The 17,470-nt window shown below is 44.3% G+C and overlaps 1 protein-coding gene across 1 annotated transcript in view; it reads right to left on the bottom strand.

Annotated features, from left to right (window-relative positions):
- Positions 1-17,470, bottom strand: part of COL4A6 (collagen type IV alpha 6 chain) — a 281,265-nt gene that overhangs the window by 31,683 nt on the left and 232,112 nt on the right. The window contains 10 exon segments of the mRNA XM_037512089.2: positions 376-536; positions 2,740-2,844; positions 3,951-4,100; positions 5,274-5,381; positions 6,369-6,438; positions 7,532-7,585; positions 7,900-7,944; positions 9,013-9,072; positions 15,912-15,965; positions 17,235-17,327. Coding sequence (XP_037367986.2) covers positions 376-536; positions 2,740-2,844; positions 3,951-4,100; positions 5,274-5,381; positions 6,369-6,438; positions 7,532-7,585; positions 7,900-7,944; positions 9,013-9,072; positions 15,912-15,965; positions 17,235-17,327 — 900 coding nt within the window.

Genomic DNA, 17,470 nt, shown 5'->3' with positions numbered 1-17,470 from the left:
TCTAGTCTGACTTCTAAGATCAAAACCTTAAAACTTTGTTTTGTCCTCATTTTCCTTTTGTGTTTGAGGAAAGTGATTGGTAAGGAGTGAGGGCACTTGAAGGCGCCCATTGCTCTCTCAGGGCCATTTTTTTTTTAAAGCTTTATTTTATTAATACAAGAACTGGGCTACAGGCCAGATGCGTGGGAGGGCGAGAGGATTCACCAGAGACAGAGCGGGAAACAGAACAGGCAGACTGACGAAATACACTGCTGAGGGGAGCAGCGGGCGAGACAAGAGAGGTCTGCTCGCCATGTGGGATGCTCTGAGGCCAGCGGGGATCAAACCAGCACTGCAGAGGCTGTGGACTCATGGTCAAATTTTGGCAATACTTACTGGAGCTCCCGATGGGCCCTGCTCTCCCCTAGAACCTGGATCTCCTCTGGTTCCTTTGAGGCCATGGTGGCCTATGAGACCTTGCGGCCCAGGTAGGCCTGGCTTCCCAGGTGGTCCAGTGTTGGGGATACCACCATCACAAGCACAAAAACCCGAGTCACCTGGGGGTGGGAGGTGGAGGGAAGACAACATTAAAGCACATCATCTTCCTAACAGGAAGCAACACCTGATAATGGTAATTTGTGACTGAACAACTCCCTGGAGGAAATCAGGAGATCAGAGAACAAACTCAGATGAACTATGTTGCCTCTTCCTCAGATTACATCTGAGCTAGTGACTTAGATTTCATTAGTCTGAGGTGGGGCCCAGCCAACAGTGAGTCTAGTATGCAGCCAGGGCTGAGAGCCACTGAATTATACTAACCAAATAAGAGTATGGAACCCAAGCACTCAAGAGCTCTCTTCACCAAAATGCCTACCCCCCTCTTTTCTGTACACAGAGATAAATGCCAAATTAGTGAACAATAGGGATTCAGCAAAACACTTTTGAAAAGCTATCCAGGCATCTCTAGCATTTTGGCCTCCAACTAGCCTGACTTTCTATGTTTACAGCTTGAAAAACGAGAATTTATGCCAACACAGGTAAGTCTGAGTTTCCCTAAGATGCTAAAGAGTTTCTCCTTACTTTTAGAAAATTAATAATCCCTGGGGGATAATTAATCTGTTCTCCAGGTTAGCATTTCTCAAGTGTGATCCATGGGGCTCTGGCATGAGCTACCTGTGATGCTCGATTATAAGGGACCTGCTGAGACTCACCCTCAGGCTAATTGATCAGAGGCTCACGAGGCATCTAATTAAAAAAAAATCTAATTAAAAAATTAAAAATCTAATTTTTAAAAGATTTTTTTAATTTATTTATACAAGAACTGGGGCACAGGTCAAAGGCGTGGGAGGGTGAGAGAACTCTCCAGAGACAGAGCGGGGAGCAGAACAGGCAGATGGACCGAAGACACCACTGAGGGGAGCAGTGGGCGTGACAGGAGAGGTCTGCTGCGCCATGTGGTCCTCTCTCTGCCGGCCAGGAATCGAACCCCTGCTGCAGAGGCTGTGGCCAGCTTCACAGCATGGCACTCAACCCTCTGTGCCACCGGGGAGGCCCACCAAAAATCTAGTTTTTAATAATCTCCCCTAGGTGATTCTCATGTACAAAGCAGTTTGAGAATCTCTACTGCAGACTTGTAAGGCATCTACAGGCCCCATAAAAATATAGAAAGGGGGGCCTCCCTGGTGGCGCAAGGGGTTAAGACGCAACCTGTGAAGCTCACCGCAGCCACTACAGCACAAGTTCGATCTCCGGCCAGGGAGGTGACCCACATGGCGCAGCAGGCCGCTCCTGACTCACCCGCCGCTCCCCTTAGCAGGGTCCTTGGTCCGTCTGCCTGAACTGCTCCCCTCTCTGTCTCTGGTGAGTTCTCTCACCCCCCAAAACTCTGGCCTATATCCCAGTTCTTGTATGTATAAATAAATAAATCTAAAAAAATATATAGAAAGGGAGGCATGGAATTTGTCCCTCTTTTACAATTGAGAATGGCGTCAAGAAATACTCTAGCTTTATAGTGTGTCAGGGAAGGGTCAAAATTAACATTTTAAGACTTGCAATTTAATGTCTTCCTTGAATCTGAATAGTAATGATGGAGCTTTCAAAAACTTCACATATAGCTGCTATATTTAAATGGTAACATTTTATGATAGGGCAATGAGAAATTAGAGGAGTTAAGTTAGGGCTTCTCTGAGGCTGAGGAACGCTGCTAATTCCTTAAGAGAAGAGGTCATATCTCAGGTGCCTGAAATCTCCAGGCCAGGCCCAATCCCCTTCATTCAGTAAATTCACATCTTCAACCCTGGCCTGGGCTACAACTTAATGAATTAAGTTATTTGAGCTTTAATATATACCTCTCAGAGTAAGAAACTGATGAATGGCCCAAAGGCCACAAGAAGATGGAGAGAGCAATGTAGCCAAAGGCTGAGGCTATCAATCAGCACTTCAGTATCATGGGGGGCTGGAGTTGTTTTTCTGGAGGCAGTTGGCTTTTTCAGGTCTTGACTTGCTTAGAACCCTTTCCTTCAGGCTGAAGGTAATAAGCGTCTTCTAGCCTTAGCCTTACGAACTGGGAGGAGCCACTTTTCCCTGTGTGACCTCAATTGCTAGTCTCAGTCTTAGACCCCCAAAGACAACACTTCTAATTCTACAATCAAGTCCCCAATCAAGATCCAAGAATGCTTCTGTTTGGTTTGTTGGTTTGCTTTTCCCTAGAAAGTCTTCTCCAAGGAGTTTGGGCAACAAAGGATTCCCATAAAAAATCACCTTTTACTCCTTTGAAGCCTGGGGTTCCTTTTGGACCTCGTTCTCCTCGGAGACCAGGGAATCCTGGCTGTGTGTTCTGGAGGGTTCCCATCTCAAATGTTGGACCTTCAGGGGAAAAAAAAAAAATATATATATATATGAAAGATATCACCACCTTTTCTTATGTTGGGCCTGGTGATTCTTCTGAGTCAGCATAGCAGCTCAGTCACCAGAGCATGGCCTCTAGGCTCACTATCCAGATCAGAGACTAACAAAAAATCCAAGACTGGGACCCAAAGTCTGCAGAAAGTCCATCCTCTGTTGGCTCAATCCATTCTATTACCACTTACAGAGCATCTACTATGATCCAGGCACTGGGCTAGACACTGGGGATACAGGAATGAACAAGGTAGCTTCAGTAACTCAAGTCCCAAGGATTACCGCCTAAAGGTCTCCTGTGACAAAAGAGGAAATGGTGCAAGCTGCAGTGGTCATGGGATTTAGGTTATTAATATGTTGGGAATATGTCTAATCTTTCTCTTAGAGTCTAGAGTCCCATACTCAGGTAGATCTAAGAAGAATAAGCTCTATGGAGGCACTTAGCAGCCATCGTGAGGATCCAGGCTTGGCTTCACATTTCTGAGGTCCTAGGTCCACCCCAATGGTGCCCTTGGACCAGGAGCTGCAAGACCAGAGGCTTAAGGACTGAGAAGCACAAAGAATGGAGTGAAAAGGGCCTCCCTGGTGGCGCAGTGGTTGAGCGCTGGGTTGCGAAGCTGCCCGCAGCCTCTGCAGCGCCAGTTCGATCCCCGGCTGCTCCCCGGCCTCTGGAGGAGGGTCCCACATGGCGCGCAGACCTCTCCTGCCGCCCGCTGCTCCCCTCAGCAGTGTACTTTGGTCCTTCTGTCTGCTCTGGCTCTTGTGAATTCTCTCACCCTCCCCCGCTTCTGACTGTACCCAGTGTTTGTAAAAATAAATAAATAAATCTTTAAAAAAAATTAGTTATTAAAACAAAAAAAGAATGGAGTGAAATGAATGCAAAAGTTGGAAGGCATTATAATGTTTGATCAGGGGGGTGGCCCTATCATGTGTTTTCCTTGATGAACTGACTGCTTCAGTAGCCAACATAGCTGTTTTACTTGTGAGATGTTCCCTCCCTCAAAAATCATGACTGTTCTGCAGTCTGGATCACACCTGAATATCAAGACCAAAGAGAGAAATGAACAACTTACTGCGTGGACCTGGTGGGCCTGGTAGGCCTGGTAGACCTGGCAAACCAGTTTTGCCAGGGAGGCCGATTGGCCCAGTTGTAGTGCGTCCTGGGTTTCCTTGGTTCCCCTTCAGGCCTGGAAATCCCTGGGGTCCTTGGGCACCTGGGATACCTGGAAGGATAGGCCCCCACAAAAATGCCAATCACATCATCCTACTTTTCTGAGGTAGTCCAATCATTGGCATAGGTTGGAAACTAACTCCAAGGGAAGAATTTGGGAAAACATCTGCCATTCTTTTGCATCAGTTAGAAGCGTCCTTAGGTGTCATTTAGCCTAACCTCTTGGGGAAGTGAGGAAACATGGTCGAGAGCCCAGAGCTTCTTAGTGGCAAAACTGAGAAAACTCTGGATCTCTAACCTTCTTTTTTGTGAGTTTTTTCTAGCTTGGTTCTGGGGGCAGCTGTACTTCCCTACAAGTGGCTGCTTTAAAAGCACAGGTATCCTTACAGAGGACCATCTCCAAGGAATTTAGAAACCAGTACCTTTAAAAGTAACATCTGAGGATCTCCCTGGTGGTGCAGGAGTTAAAGTCTCAGCACTATCAAGCTACCACCAGCTACTGCAGCATGAGTTCGATCCCTGACCCGGGAGCTAAGCCACATGGCACAGCAGATCTCTCCTGTCTTGCCCACTGCTCTCCTCAGCAGTGTATTTCAGTAGATCTGCTTGTTCTGCTCCCCACTCTGTCTCTGGTGAATCCTCTCACCCCATCCACCCTGCACCTCTGGCTTACACCGCAGTTCTTGTATGCATAAATAAATAAAATAAATCTTAAAAAAAAGTAACATCTGAGGCTTTATATTTGGGACATCATGTGCTGGCTATTATAGAATGATGTGGCCTCTCCAATGAGTGGTTCAAAGGTGTCATCCTTTGGACCCTGGGTGCCCAAGTTAGGCTCAGATTGAAGTTATGAGTCCAAGTTTTTCTCCAGACTTTTGTTAGTCCCTTTTAGCAAGCATCTAATGTGATGACACATCCATAGAAGAGAGACAGGGCTCCAGCAGCCCTACCCAGGCCTGCTTGGTTACTGCAAACTTCAGTGACAGTTTGGGATTATCTGTGCAGTGATGATACATGTTGGAGGTTAAAGGAAAACCGATCACTCAGAGCCTACCCCTATATATATAAGCCTTGGGCTGGCACTGGGAAGGTTACTGATTATAGTCTACCTTTTCCTTGACTTTGGCTAGGTATGGCCTAGACCAGAAGTATAGGAGAGGGTGCTGGGCACCAGAGTAGATAGAGCATTGATCTGTGCAGAGAGTGGGTTCATTTGTTTCACCTGGGAAAGCTGGTAAACCAGGGTTGCCAGAAGGGCCACGACGGCCCTGGTTGCCTTTGTCTCCTTTCAGGCCCGGGAGGCCTGGCATGCCGGGGTCCCCAGGATAACCTGGCATTACAAGTTAAAAAAAAAATATATATATATTAGTAAACCCAAAGGAGGTCCACAAATGTCACAAAAATGCCTAAGGGCAGTTTCAAGGAGCTGTCCTCAGGTTAGAAATGTCTTTCTTGGCTTTCACAGGCCTCCCAGATGATAATGACTTCACATGATAATGGCTTACTGGTGCTAAGGCTCTGCTAGTTTTAGAACGGGTCTGGTCAGGGCTTGCCTTCCATGGTGATATCTTGTAAGCACTAAGAAGGTTCTACTACTATTAATCTAATCCCACAAATGTCTACCATTTGGTTAAGGTGTTGAAGTCTACTAGTTATGAGATACACATAGGCTTTCTCGGAATGGAATGCAGGAAGCCACTGTCAAATGTTAACATCGATGTTCCTGTAAGTTGACCAGACAGGGCAAGAGCCAGAAAGGATGAGAAGCAAGGTAAATTCAGAGATCCAGCTGGCAGAGGCACTATAGTAGAAACTTTTGGTCAAGCAAAAAGTAGATACACTGGCCATCTGGATCTTTGGAGAAGGCAGAAGGAAGGGTGGGCACACATAATAACTAGAAAAAAGGAATGGCAAAGACACATTTTCAAAGTTTCATACTGTTGAGGACTGTTAACCACTTGCTACCCTGACCAAAGATACTTTTTCACTTTGAGGAAACTGTCAAGCTAAAGCCATCCCAGCTGAGAGGATATCATATCTTCCCTAAACATGACCAGGAAAACCATTTTTAAAATCAAATCCAGGCCCAAGCCGACCCAAACCCTAGTATTAATGGAACCCATACAAAGGAATGTGGGGAGGCTTCTATTCCTAAGATATTGGTGTAGTTTCACGCCCCAAGTTCAAGACACATTAGGGGACCTTCAGATTTTGCAGAAATCTAGTGGCTGAGAAAGTATCTTTGTAACAGTTACCGGGGATATAGGATTTAACTCCTGATCTTTTCTTCCCCACTCAAATAAGTGAAAAGTTTTACCTGCAATCACAGTTCCCTCCGTATCGATGAAAATATCTGGGCCTGGCAGGCCAATATCACCCTCTTCACCCTGAAAATATCAAATACATTAAACACAAATATTTTCATAACCTCATGATCAAATATATATGTGCCCTCAAAGGCATCCCCTGGGAATGAAGGTTCCTCCTTGTATAGCCAACCCTTGGTTTCTAGGGCCAACTCATCCATAGTTCAATTTCAAAGTCCAATAAATTTAAGATGACAGCAATACAAGGCAGGCCAGAAGCCTGATATTTAACTGCAAACCTGTCAAGAGCAAGGGATGCCAATTTTATTTTGCGATCCTATTCTGGGCCTGTAAAACATGTCTTAAGTAGCATTAGATAACAAGTCTGTGTCCAAAAGGTACTAAAGACAGAGAGCAGAGTTTCAACTTTTTTCCATGCTCAGCAGGCCTGAGACTGCTACTATTACTACCTTTGTTAGTGGATGACGTCAGGCTGAGGAAGTCAGAGGAGTCCTAATTCTTTCAAAATAGGGGCTCAGGTACCGGATTCAGATACAGTGGCATATTCAGGGTAGAATGGAGGAAGCTGTCTACCCTTGGTGCAAGCCATAAGAGGAGGCATTATAAGTAGAGAATTTAAAATATATATTTAAACGTAAAAAACTAGCAATTCTAAATAATGTCTGCAATGAAATATTCCTTATCACCCAAAGTGGCAAAATATCAAAAATATTTCATCTCACATGTAGGCATCTGCTATGGTCTGCATGTATCTGCCCTCTCCCAATTCATATTGAAAACTTAATGTCCAAGATGATGGTATTAGGTGGTGAGGCCTTTGGAAGATGGTTAGGTCACAAGGGCTCTGGGATTAGTGCCTATATAAAAGAGCCCCATGAGTGCTAGCTTGTCCCCTTCATCACATAAAGACACAGAAGACGAAGGCAGTCTGGGAGCCAGAAGAGGGCCCTTACCAGAACCCAACCATGCTGGCACCCTGCCCAGGGGTTTCCAGGCTCCAGACTATAAATAATAACTTTCTATTGTTTACAAGCCACCCAAACTGGGACATTTTGTTATAGCAGCCCAAATGGACTAAACAGAATTCATGGTAATTCTTTATTTACACTTCTACCTCCCTAGTTCTGGAATTTCACTTGCCTGACATTATTACCTTTATTCCTGGGAATCCATTCAGCCCGGGAAAACCTGAGGACCCCTTCTTGCCCTGTGACAGAAACATGGGCTGGATTAGGGTTTTTGGATTAGACCAAGGGACATGGCACAAGGATCTCAGTTGGCATTCTAGGGTTTGTATAGATTCTACCCAACTCTGGAAGCGGTAATTATTCCGGGTATTTAGCACTGAATACACATTTTGGGTGAAAACAGAGTGCTGAGATGATACCAATCAAAGAGAGGAAGACAACTTGCACAGTAAGCAGTGTCTCCTTTTGTCTTGATGGCCTTGTGAAAAGTAAAGCAAGGGGACCTTTGATTAGCATTTTATACCTCAAAATGTTAATGATTTAACCAAAATACCTGACTTCCTGGAGGGCCTTGGACTCCTTCGAAACCCATGGGACCCTGTGAAGAGAATAGAGGCACCTTGGAAAGATTAATAGCCCACACTAGATAAAGCCACTGACTTTCATAACAAAGCTATCCAACTGAGTTCAGGATTTAGCAGCTTCTAAAATCAGGTAAGAGAATGTTCCTAGACTTGGCTTAATGACTTCCTTCTAAGCACTAATCCATCAGTCTGAATAGCCACACAGCATTTTTAAAGAGCTAAATAAATGGAAACATTTTAAGAACTAGCAGGAATTTGGTAGAAGGGCTGGGTGGTATTATACTTAGTCTGCATTAGTTCAAGTCATGAGATTTTTAAATAGATTGTGGGAGGGACTCTTGTTTCTCACTCCAAATGCATTCTTTGTTGGTGATTATGCATTTTCAGGATAAGGGAGTAGGGAAAAGTAGAAAAAGAAGTGGCAGGGTAATGGATGAATATTGATGAATACTCAAAAGGCTCTTAACAAGCTTCATGACCAAGCTAAAACCACAATTCTCTGAAATGTTACTTCTTTAAGGCTAAGGCTGGCCAATTGCTTACACCCTGGGCCTAAGTGGCTGAAGCTAGGAATCAGAGAGGTTACAGTTATTTTCCCACTTGAGGTAAGATTATTACTGGAAATGTTGACTCCACACATCTCTCATTATGGTATAGAACTTCCCAGGCTCCTTTCTGTCACATAAAGATTGTACCCCACCCTCCTGTACTCCCCTACCCCACACCCCACCCCACCACACCCTTGTCCACACTTCCTTGGAATAGAATGGAATGAACACATGATGAGACTTGCATCATTCTTTAGCCCAGAAGATAATTATACATGAGGACAAGGAGTGTAAATAGATTTGGAACCACCTGGCATAAGGGTTACATCATCATTATTCAAGGGAGTCACTTAGGCAAGGGAATGGTGCCAAGTTGTGAGGAGGGTCTTAGGTCTTCCTCTAACAGAGGGTGAGGAACAGAAACAAGAAAGATTTAGGAAGACTGCCAAGTCACATAACATAAATATGCAAGCAGGAAAGAAAGTGGACCAGGTAACTTGATAGACCCAGGTAAGCAACATTCTTGGTTCATACCCTAGGTCCTGGCAAACCAGGGATTCCCTTTTCTCCCTTTTCTTCAGTAGTTCCAAATCCCTAAAGGGGAAAAAACAACAACAACAACAACAACAATAACAATACAAGTTAGAACATTCATTTCCTCATAGGTCTCCTGGCTCCATCCAAAACAAGGAGGTAGTTTTGAACCAACTCTACTGTCCCATTGGTCAGGCTCACCATGCTGATTGTCTTGTCCTGCCTGAGAAACACAGAGGGCCTGAGCATCATTTGGACTATTCAGTCAAGGTTTCCTTTTGGTTCTAGAAATAATGTCTTCTCTCCAAAACACTAGGTCATGTATTTATGGCCCCATGAAATAACAACATAAAAATGATTAAATGTCTAACTTCATTGAGTTCACAAGGGGGAGCCACTCAGAAGGACTAAGCATCTTGCATGGGTTATGGATTTAACAAGAGAACCAGGTCTTTAGCCTCCTATTCCAGGGCCCTTTCCATGAAAATAGGCTGCCTTCCACCCTTTGGAGCTTAATACTTTGACCTGCAAAAAGAGAATTGCATTAATTCTTGGAGGTTGATACTAGAGGGAAGTTTTTGCTCTTTGAGACAAGGTGACTGCAACATCCTCTTCAAGTATTTCTATCTATGCATAGACGCCAGCAGGCCCCACAGACAGTCTATCTTTGACATGGCTTTGACATGGTCCCTAACCCCTCATGGTCTGCTCACAGGGTTTGCAGCCATGGATGTGACTTGAGGATTCTCTGGGGACAAGCAGAAATCCCCAAAGTAGAGTGAGTTAGAAAGAGCTTCCTTCCCTCTGAGTCCAAGACAAGCATATTCTGAGCTCGTTACTACCAAAGTGGATAAAAGTCTTTCATTGCAAACTTAATTGAGGCTGATTTGTTGTTGTAGTTTAAAATTGGACCTTCTGGAGCATAGATTTTGGCAAACAACCTTAGGTCTATTGTGAGAGTAAAGGAGGCAGTGAAGCTTTTCCAAATGTAAGCCTGTGAAAGACGCTAAATGTTGTGGCACCTCTCCTGCTGTCCTCTTGATGTGACCTGGCTCAGCTCATGTGAATGCACTGCCCCAATGCCATTTATAGTTTGTTCTTTCTCCTGCACATTCAGTTCATGCCCATGGGTCCTGAGAGCTGGCTGAATAGCCCTGATCTTTTTTGGCCCAAGTTTCAAATTTTTTTAAATGTGGGATGTTTTGTTGTCCTTTTTATTGGGAGGAGAGTGTGCATGTGAAGGGTCCTATTCAAAGCAGCCTTGGTTCCTACCTGCCCATTCTTTTTTTTACTTCTATGGTTGTGTGTCAAGTAGCCAGACCTCATGTGAATAGGATTTCTGCTTGAATGGCCCCTGGATCAAATTGAATGCAAACCTATTTGAAATCCTAGTTCTACATCTCAAATTGGAAATCAAGGCATGCTGCCACCTGGTGGAATATGTCAACTGACTTCTGAAGTCAAATGCTCCCTACAGCTTCCCTGGACCAGACCATGGAAGCAATGGCAGCAGTGCACGTGGCCCCAAACTCTTCAAGCACTACGGCGGGTTATGTATGAAAGTTTGCAAGCTGCTGGTCTATATGAGACTCACTTTGCTCTCCTCCAAGCATGTTACTACAAGATGCTCTAATACCTACTTGTTGGATTGAATGGAATAATGACACAGAGGAGAAAGCAAAACGGCTGTAAAGGGGTAAGGAGAGAATGTCCAAAAACAGTTTCATGTCCTCCACCTATTTTGCCCACAATTGTAAAGACAAGGGGGCCTTGTTCTCCTTCTTTTGGAAATAGGAAGAGCCTCTGGATTCTTGGTTTCTTTGAGAGAGGGTCTGAGAGCTTGTGCTACAATGTGAACAAAAGTAGGTGCGCTAAAGTCTTAAAAAAGAAAAACATTAAGAAGAAATTTTGTGTGGGTTAACGCCAATAAGACATACATGACTTGGCAAGATATTGGGCTGCAGGCTCGGCTTGTGTCCCAGCACAAGGAGACACCAAACAGAGCCCTGCTGAACAAGCTGTTCTGGAGAGATGTCCTGGGACCTGGCCCGGGCACAGCAAGTCCTTGTCATGAGCTCTCCCACGCCTACTCTCCCACAGCCCTTCTTGTCCATGACCGGGAAAGCTTCATTTGAGCACTAGCTTAGCTATCTACAGGCCTGTTCTCCAAGGCCCTGGCCTCCCGGCACTTTTCATTCAAGGATATTAGTGACTTTGCAAATAATTCAACTTCAGTCATGTGGCCACGCAAAAGGAGGGATGAGGTGGTCTCTGCACAGAGTGAGGAGGGCGGTGCAAGGAAAAGGCAAGATGCAAACACTAGGCTGGAACCAGGGCACTGCTGAGCCCCACTGCAGAGGGAAGGACTCCTGGGCCATGGTTCCTCCTCAGAGGCACGCTCACCAGGGAGGAGGGCCTCCACACAGTCACCCTCTGCTTGAGCTTCCCCCCAACCCAAAGCAGGCCCCCACAGCCCAGTGAAGGCCATGGAGATGGGCTGGCCCCACCTGCACAACAAGGAAGGGGAAGGCAGGAGGGAGGCTAATGAAGCACACCAGGGGGAGGGGGCAGGGGGTGGGGGAATGTGCCGAAATGAGTTCTGCTGGGCACTGCGAGGGTGACTGGAAGTTGGAAAGTCAAGTCCTCACCTTCTAAACTTTGAGCAATGTCACACTGCTATTGCCCCTCAGGGCTCTGGGACCCAGGCCTAGCTTAAGTCTGTCAAACTGGGAAGGTTCCTCCTCCAAAGGACTTACCTGAAGTACCTTGAAAGTCTGGTTCTGATTCGAAGGAGAAACAGTAGTTGTCTTAAATACACTGGATAGTTAACTCAGAATTTGCCACTTTATTCTATTTTACTGCCCTCCCCATCTCTTCCATTTTGCCTTACCCTGTGTTTGCTTGTCCGTGGAATACAGTGCACACAGCTATATGATTTTCCCAGACAATCAGACTGCGGTTGAGCCTCCCTGGTGGCACAGGGGTTAAAGTCTCAGCGCTATTAAGCTATCACTGGCCACTATGGCATGAGTTTGATCCCTGGCCAGGGGCGCAGCAGACCTCTCCTGTCTCGCCCGCTGCTCCCCTCAGCAGTGTATTTCAGTCAATCTGCCTGTTCTGTTCCCCACTCTGTCTCTGGTAATCCTCTCACCCCCAACACCTCTGGCCTACACCCCAGATGTTATATGCATAAAAAATAAAAACTAAATCTTAAACAAACAAACAAACAAAAACAATCTGACTGGGGGTATCTGGCCTGCAAGTGTGAGTGTGCTGCTGGGGACACTTGAGTGAAATATGTGATGCTGGAGCCGAGTCAGAATATCAGGGATACTTAGAATCACTGCACCGGACTAAAGGAAAGGGACAGGGTGAAGTTCAGGAGGGGAAATCCTCTGAGGGAGAAAGGGGAAAGAAATGGGAGGGAGAGAGCCTCCCCGGTGGTGCAGCGGTTGAGCGCTGGGCTGTGAAGCTGCCCGCAGCCTCTGCAGGTTCGATCCCTGGCCGAGGGTCCCACATGGCGCGCAGACCTCTCCTGCCGCCCTCGGCTCCCCTCAGCAGTGTACTTCGTCATTCTGCCTGCTCTGCTCTCCCCTCTGGCTCTGGTGAATTCTCTCAACCTCCTGTGCTTCTGACTGTACCCAGTGCTTGTATAAATAAATAAATCTTTAAAAAATTAAAAAAAAAGAAATGGGAGGGAGAGATTTTGAGCCAGTGAACCTAGAGGAGACTGCAAAATCCACCACCCAGGGGACAAGAACAAGCTGGACTCTAAGGGGCAGAATGGGATGGCGGGGTGACGTTCTGAACTGGCTGGAATTCAAGAAAGTTGAATTTCTGTTTCAGTTCTGCTAATAACTTGCTACATGACCCTGCATATGTCTCTCACCCATTCAGGGCATGGTTTCCTTATGAGTACAAGGGGGATAAGCCCAGTCCACCTTGCCCAGGGATGATGTAAAGCGACTAGAATCTGCATGAAATGTTTACCAAAAAGGTACAAACCTCATTCCCAAACCCACTTGCAAAGTACTTTATATCTCTGCTGTGCAATAGAACTATACTATGAGTTACTATGTTATTTTAAATTTTCTGGTAGCCCCATTTAAAAAGTCAAATCAATAGCAGATATTAATTTAACAACATTCTTTTAAATCAAATATATCATAAATATTGTCAACATTGAAGTAAAAGTCATTAATGAGATATTTTAGATTATATTTATTATACAAAGTTTTTGAAATCCGGTGTGTATTTTATACTTACAGCATGTCTCATCTCAGACTAACTATATATATATATTTTTTTTAAAGATTTATTTATTTATTTATACAAGCACTGGGTACAGTCAGAAGCACGGGAGGGCGAGGGAATTCACCAGAGCCAGAGTGGAGCGCAGAACAGGCAGAATGACGAAGTACACTGCTGAGGGGAGCAGCGGGCGGCAGGAGAGGTCTGCACGCCATGTGGGACCCTCACCTGGTGGCCGGGGATCGAATCGGTGCTGCAGAGGCTGCGGGCAGCTTCGCAACCCAGCATTCAACTACTGCGCCACTGGGGAGGCCCACTATATACATTTTTTTTAAAGATTTATTTTATTTATTCATGCATACAGGAGCTGGAGTGTAAGCCAGTGGAGGATGGTGAGAGGATTCACCAGAGACAGAGTGGGGAATAGAACAGGTCGATTGACTGAAATACACTACTGAGGGGAGCAGTGGGCGAGACAGAAGAAGTCTGCTGTGCCATGTGGGTGGTTCCCTGGCCGGGGATCGAATTCATGCTGCAGTGGCTGCCAATAGCTTCATAGTGCTGAGACTCAACCCTTTGTGCCATTAGGGAGGCCCTCAGACTAACTATATTTTAAGGTCTTGTTAACCACACACACATAGCTAATGGCATTCATATTGATAGCACAGCTTTATACTTTGTGAAGAAACTTCAGGAATAGTGTGAATTGGGTGTCAACTCAGTAGTAAACCATTGCCATATTACAGATATTCAGAGAGGTTCATTGACATGCAAAAACCCAGAGCTGGAGTGGGGTCTGAAGTCCAATTGTCCTTCTCCAACATCAGAGTTCTCTTCCTTTCTGATTCATTAGATAGTGAGGTGATTAAAATTAAGGGCATTGAGTAGATGATTTTCTATGTCCCTTTGTTTCTACAGAGTAATAGGAATTATCATGGAAGCAACCTGTGCTTCAGGCTCTACTGACTCAGTTTTCTTACAACCCAGAGAGACCCAAAGTGTTTCAAAGAACTGTAGGGAAGCACTAGAGTGATCCATCCCTACTTTGCTAGCAAGCAGAGGCAAGTCAAGTCAGCTTTGATTCATTCATTTCCTTTCTGAGTCCTACACAACCAATTCATGAAAATCTTGTCAGCTTTTCCTTCAAAATACATCTCATGATTTAAGGGACATAACCAAATGCAATGTTGGGTCCTTTTGGATTCTGATCCAAACAAGGCAGTTGTAAATCTGAATTCTGAATTAACTGATATTGAGTAATTATTGATAATTACTGATAATGATATTGTCACTATGTTTTTTAAAAAGTGTCTCTTAGAACTACTGAGGCGTTTATGATGAAATATGTTATTTGCTTCAGATTGGCCATAAGTAGTTAATTACTGAAACTGGGTGATGGGTATACAGGGGACTCATTATGCCATTCTGCCCACTTTTGCATGTGCTTAAAATGTTCCATAATAAAAAAAAATTGATTTTTTACATTTTGAATCTATTCATGTCTTTCCATTTCCATTGCTATTGCCTGGTCAAAGTTACCACCATCTCTCATCTGGACTGTTGCAGTAGATGCTTTATAGTTCAGTAGACCCCCATCTTCTCCCAATCCCACCGTCAGAGAGATCTTAAATACAAGGCAGAGCCTGCCACTGGCTCACCATCAAAGTAAATTCCAGGTTTGACCCATTAAGATCTCTGTGCTCTTGCTCCTGACTCTGCCTGATTCATGGCCTTGTTCAATCTGTTCCACCCCTCACCTTCTTGCTGTTCTTCAAAAGGGCTGAGATTGTGCCAACCTCAGAGTCTCAGCACTTGAAGTTCCTTTGGCCAGAAACATTCTTCCCAGTGTTCATGTGAAATGCTCTCTCATAATTTGTACTTCCCCAGAGAGGCTCTTCTTGACCATTCTGTCCAAAGCAGCCGACCCATGCCCCATCCACGCTCTATTACTTTACCCTTTTCTGTCTTCTATGCAACCTTTACCATTATATGTACTTCTTGATTCATTTGTTTGTTTATAGTCTGTCTCCTCCCTTACCCCTTCCCACCAACTAGAAAGCATTCTTCTCAAGAACAAAGACATTTACTTATTTAGTGTTGTATTCTCAGAGTCCAACAGAATGCCTGACACATAGGAGCCCTGAAAAGGTATTTGTTGAGCTAAAGAATCTAAGATACAAGGGCAGATAGGGAAGCAAAGATAGGATTGCTTAGATTAGCTACCATTTACTGAACAATTAGTAAATGTGAGATGTACTACGCCCTTTTCACACATATTATCTCATTTAATTCTCATAACCATCACATTATTATCTCTTTTTTGGAGGTCTGGAAAGAAGCTCAGAAAAGTTAAGAAAATTGTACAAGGTCACATAGCTAGAAGCTGGGGAAAGCAGAAGTCACATCCAGGTATGTTTTAACTCTAGAGCTTTAGATAATAACCTCTAATATCTATAGTCTCATGAAAAGCCATGCTAATGTGTCAATGAATTTGAGAGATAAGAACATTTTCTTAAATGCCTTCTAATAATGAAGATGTGGATTTCTGGACAATAACCATAGGAGGAGGTCTTCCAGTTAGGCTTCTACTACTATAGCTTTTGTCTAAACAGATCCTTGAATACATGTTGACCTAACAGGAAACTTACTGGGAGACCTGGAGGGCCACTTGTTCCTGGGAAACCCGGAGGTCCTGGTTCACCCTGGAAAATCAACGAAAGCTTAGTGAGTGGCAGCAGGAAGCAGCAAACATAAAGGCAATGGCTTCCTTGAGCTATTTGGCCTGGGCAGTGGGGAATGAATTGGGTATCAGGACTGGATGACCAGAGGGTGGTGCAGATTTCCCAGGTTACTCAACTTGTAACTGAAACACTATGTCTCAGTTTAGAGAGCCCATAGAGAGCCCTATGGGCATAGGAAGAACCTAGGCCCATAGCAGAGAAAGAAAGCTGTCTAAAACAACCTCAAGTTCTCAGGCTCATTAGAAGACAGAAAGGTTGATCACCTGTTTTCTTTCTAGTGGAAGGCCCTGTTCATTATAGTACCCTGAAGCAAATTACAGGCTTCAAAGAAATCAATGGTTTGGGGAAAAGAATAAAAGTTACAATATGGATAGGGACACATAACACTCTAATCTGTCTTTCCCTAATTGTTACTTTACCTATGTGTGCCATAGAAGGGCTCCCTAATGTTTGGGAATGAGCGTGGAAACAAGCAAGCTTTCACTTGCTCCCCTATTTTCGCCAAATCAATGTTTACTTCCTGGAGAGGGGCCTGAACCTGTTGTTTCCACAAAGACAAAATTTAAGAAATGAACTAAAAACTTTCCCCGGCCTACAGTTGATCACAGGCACAACATCATAAAACTTAAGGGAACCCCAAGAAGGAGGAGAATACAAGTGAATGAATGATATCTGCATACCTTAATAGCACACAGTCACTCAAATACAACCACATGTACACTCACTCCCAACAAAACACAGCTCACAAAATATCTTGGTTAAATATTTTAACCAATATTTTATTTACAGATGCCACTTGGTGACAGCAGATCCTATGGGAAGGATCAAGTTTTGTGGGCAAACAACATTTTAAAAAAGATAACTCAGAAGTTATCATTTATGCTGTGTTTGATCACAGTGCTTTGGGGATGGAAGTCTTGAGAGGATTGGGGCATTTTGAGGGGAAAACTCCAACTATTTAATATTTCTTTGAAGTTATTCAGCATCTTGATAATTGAATCTGCAAAACCGAAACGGAAAATAGCACTTAAACCCATATCCAACCAAAGAAGAGACTTTTTTAGAAAGCTTTTCACAAGGAACAAAACAAAGGCTTTTTTCCTCACTTTCAAAACAAAAATCTGCTATCCAGAACCCTCTATTTTTCCACTATAATCTGGTTTTTTAGAATTGAATGCTGGTATCATTATGAAAGGCTTATTAACTTGTCTTATTCTTAATGTTCACTACCTTGGATCCTTTCTTCCCTTTGGGAAACCCCATAAATTCTAGTTCTCCAGTAGATGGTGGAGGTCCTGCGGGGCCAGGGAGGCCAACATCCCCCTATAAAATGAAAGGGAATGTCAAGTAAAGCAAAAAACACACAGACCATTCATTCAGGAGGGTAGATTTGTCCTCTGCGTGTCGTTCACAAATAAACTGTGCATTACTTTGGCTTCTTCATCCTCATCCTTGCGTCATTGAGG

The sequence above is a fragment of the Talpa occidentalis genome, unplaced genomic scaffold (assembly GCF_014898055.3).
Source record: "Talpa occidentalis isolate TD23 unplaced genomic scaffold, MPIMG_talOcc4v2.1 talOcc4.15, whole genome shotgun sequence".
Lineage (NCBI taxonomy): Eukaryota > Metazoa > Chordata > Mammalia > Eulipotyphla > Talpidae > Talpa > Talpa occidentalis.
This window is presented reverse-complemented; position numbering and strand designations above follow the sequence as displayed.